Here is a 3,394-nt window from a genome sequence, read left to right on the forward strand (position 1 = left end):
TAGCTTAGTCTTGACAGAGGAACAATAGCTTTTTCTTTAGGAAAAGCAGCACATTTGATATACACAAGCCTGGAAGGTTATTAAGATGTTAACCCGTTAGTCTAATCCATTAAAGAGTGCCTGCTCCACTACCAGATAGTCAAGTGACTTATACTGTAAAGTGTGATCTATGGTTTAAAACATTAACCTCTACACTTCAGCAGTGTGTTCAGTCCCTGAAAACCCAGGTGCTTTCAAAATCAGGGACACCGAGAAATAAATGTGGGGTTTTGAAGCCTTTAGTGATATTGTACAAGATAAATAACAAGGCCTGAGTGCAACTGTTGCCTTGCAAAAGTTCCATTTACACACACTAAGGTGAGTGTTGTTATCCATGGATGAGAGAAGGGCTACCATGAAAAACACCATCTTTTGGGAAGGTGCAAAAACTCAATTTTGATTTCAGTTCAACAAGGATATTTACTTTGCTAACAACTTAAGAACTAGAGTTTAACAGGTCATTTTCTCCAGCCTAAGGTCAGTGTACAGAATGAGAAACCAGAAAATGTCCATTTTTCAACGCGTCCTTAGCAAGCACTTTAAAGGTAACAGCTTAGAAGAGGCAGGGGGAAAGGGTGATGCTTAAATCATTTATCAAAAGTCATTTTATTGACAAAATAGAATACTTATATTTGTTCTTACAGGGGTGGCCTCTAAACTTTTTACAAAAAATGTACAGACTGTATATCTTTGGATATGTACATATTTTACACATTTTTACAATTTAACAAATAATTATATAAATACATCCTCTAATGTAAGAAACCCGTATTTACTTGGGGTGTATAATTAAGACATTATTTGTTTGTTTATTTAAGGCATTTGCCTGGTCATTAAGAATACCCAAACCGTGCAATTCCATTAGGTCGCGGTCATCCCTCCTCTAGGGTATGTTAGGAGTAAGAGTTTACATAGGAGAGTCGAGGGAGAAAAATAGGTCCCTCAGATGAAATCTGTAGATCTGGCTTCAAGCTCAGCAAACGGCAACCAGCGAGGGCTCCAAACCTGGCGTTCTGAAACGCGGCAGAGTCCACCCTCCTCTGCCAACAGAGATTAACGCCTGGCGGGAGGAGCTCCTCGCATATCAATGGAGGAAAGGGGGCTGGGTCTGGGAGCCTTCAATGCCAGGTACTTTGTTCTAAGCGAGTCATTTAAGTCCCAGCTAATGGATACCATTAAGAGTTCATTATCATGCTAATAGCAATCAACACGGTGAAGGGGTGGGAACCTCAGCCCGTCGAGTGTCCCTTCGCCACACTTGGTTTCCTCGCCCCCCTCCCCATTCCTTCCGGGTGCCCCCTCCCCTCCACTCAGACCTGGGACAATGGCATCTGCTTTGGATAAGACACGGAGCTGGCCGTGCCAGATCGCCACGTCAGGCCGGTGCTGACGTCGCTGTAGAGGGATCCCGCCCCACCGCCCGGGCCCCCGCCCCCACCGGACCCCACGCCCCCGCCACCCCCGGGTCCCCCGGCGCCCCCCGCGGCCGCGGCGCCCGCGCCCCCCGTGGCGCCCTTGCTGGCCCAGCAGCAGCGGGTGCACAGGGCACGCCACGACTCGAGCGTCTTGCCGGACCAGACCCACACGCCCGAGGTGATGCCCACCACGAGGCACATGAAGTACTTGAGCATGAAGACGGCGTAGTCGGGCCGGCGCGCCTGGTCTGGCTGCAGGTCCCGTAGGCACGGGCAGTTGTGCGTGGCCTCCCAGCGCGGGCGGTTGTGCTGCTCATAGAAGAGGCAGGCGACCACGACGGCGGCGGGCACGGTGTAGAGCACGGTGAAGAGACCCAGGCGGATCATGAGCTTTTCCAGTTTGTGCGTCTTGGTGGGGCCGCCCTGCTGCTTGATAACTGAGCGGATGCGGAAGAGCGACACGAAGCCGGCCAGCAAGAACATGGTGCCAATGAAGAGGTAGATGACGAGCGGCGCCAGCACGAAGCCGCGCAGGTTGTCGAGGCTCTGGTTGCCCACGTAGCAGATGCCAGCCACCGGGTCGCCGTCCACGGAGCTGAGAGCCAGCACGGCGATAGACTTCACGCTGGGCACGAGCCACGCGGCCAGGTGGAAGTACTGCGAGTAGCCGGCGATGGCCTCGTTGCCCCATTTCATGCCCGCCGCCAGGAACCACGTGAGCGACAGGATCACCCACCAGATGGAGCTGGCCATGCCAAAGAAGTAGACGAGCAGGAAGACCACGGTGCACAGCGCCGGGCCCGTGGTCTCGTAGCGCACGTGCTGCTCCACAGCGCCCAGCTCCTCATACTCGCCGCGCCCGCCCGGGCCGCCTGCTCCCGCGCCCGCCGCGCCCGCGCCCGCCGCCGCCGCCGCGCCGCCCGCGCCTGCAGTGCTGCCGGCGCCCGGCGCGCCGCCGCTGCCGCCACCTTCTCGTGGCCCGCCACCAGGCGTACCAGGTAGCCGACTGACACGAAGAGGTAGCAGGCCGAAAGAAAGATAATGGGCCGCTCGGGATACTTGAAGCGCTCCATGTCGATGAGGAAGGTGGAGACGGTGGCGAAGGTGGATACGAAGCACAGCACAGACCACAGGCCGATCCAGAAGACGGTGAAGGCGCGTTCGTCCTGGCTGAAGAAGGGGTTGTGGCAGGGCAGCGCGCAGTTGGCGATCTGGCCGGTCTTGACGCGGTTGTAGAGCGGGTGCCGCTCGCTGGACACGCTCACCATGGGCGCGCGGCACTGGCAACCCGGCTCGCAAGGCGCTGAGCCGCCGCCAGGGGGCCGCGCCTTCCCGCCGCCGCCGCCGCCGCCGCCGCGCGTGGGGGGCGCCGCTGCCTCCCCGCCGCCACCGCCCCTGCCGCGGGACGGGGGCCTGGCCCCCGGCGGGCGGCCGTGGCCGCTGCCAGAGGGCGGCTGCTCACCCGGAGGCGGCGGCGGCAGGCGGCGCGGCGGACTGGGTGCGGCTGTGGTGAGGTCCGTGCGGTTGTAGTCCATGCACAGCGTGTCGGGGTTGCCCTGCTCCGGCAGCCGGTCGCAGCGCATGCGGTCCGGCCAGGCGAAGCCGTACTGGCGCATGAGGGGTGCGCAGCCGGCCTTGGCGCGCTCGCACACCGAGCGGCAAGGAGGCAGGGGCTTCTTGTAGTCCTCCAGGCAGATGGGCGTGTACATGCTGCACAGGAAGAACTTGAGGTCCGGCGAGCACTGGATCTCTACCAGCGGCCAGAATTGGTGCACCTCCAGGCCCGCCTCGTCCTGCGTGTCGTGGTTGAACTGGTTGGGCATGTACGTGTAGTTGTAGCCGATGCCCTTGCAAAGAGGCACGGTAATCTCTTGGCACGCCAGCTCCTTTGGCCGAGGCAGCCGCCGCGCCGCTCGAGCGCTGCAACAGCGCCAAGGCGG

The 3,394-nt window shown here is 58.8% G+C and overlaps 1 protein-coding gene across 1 annotated transcript; it reads right to left on the bottom strand.

Moving 5' to 3' along the window:
- Positions 1-615: 615 nt before the first annotated feature.
- Positions 616-3,392, bottom strand: FZD8 (frizzled class receptor 8; the record flags this gene model as incomplete). The annotated part of the gene is given in 3 exon segments (XM_036084138.2): positions 616-2,416; positions 2,419-3,343; positions 3,345-3,392. Coding segments are annotated over 3 exon segments (2,040 nt in total), but the record flags the coding sequence as incomplete, so codon positions are not given.
- Positions 3,393-3,394: the final 2 nt, after the last annotated feature.

Source organism: Halichoerus grypus, chromosome 6 (assembly GCF_964656455.1).
Source record: "Halichoerus grypus chromosome 6, mHalGry1.hap1.1, whole genome shotgun sequence".
Classification (NCBI taxonomy): Eukaryota; Metazoa; Chordata; class Mammalia; order Carnivora; family Phocidae; genus Halichoerus; species Halichoerus grypus.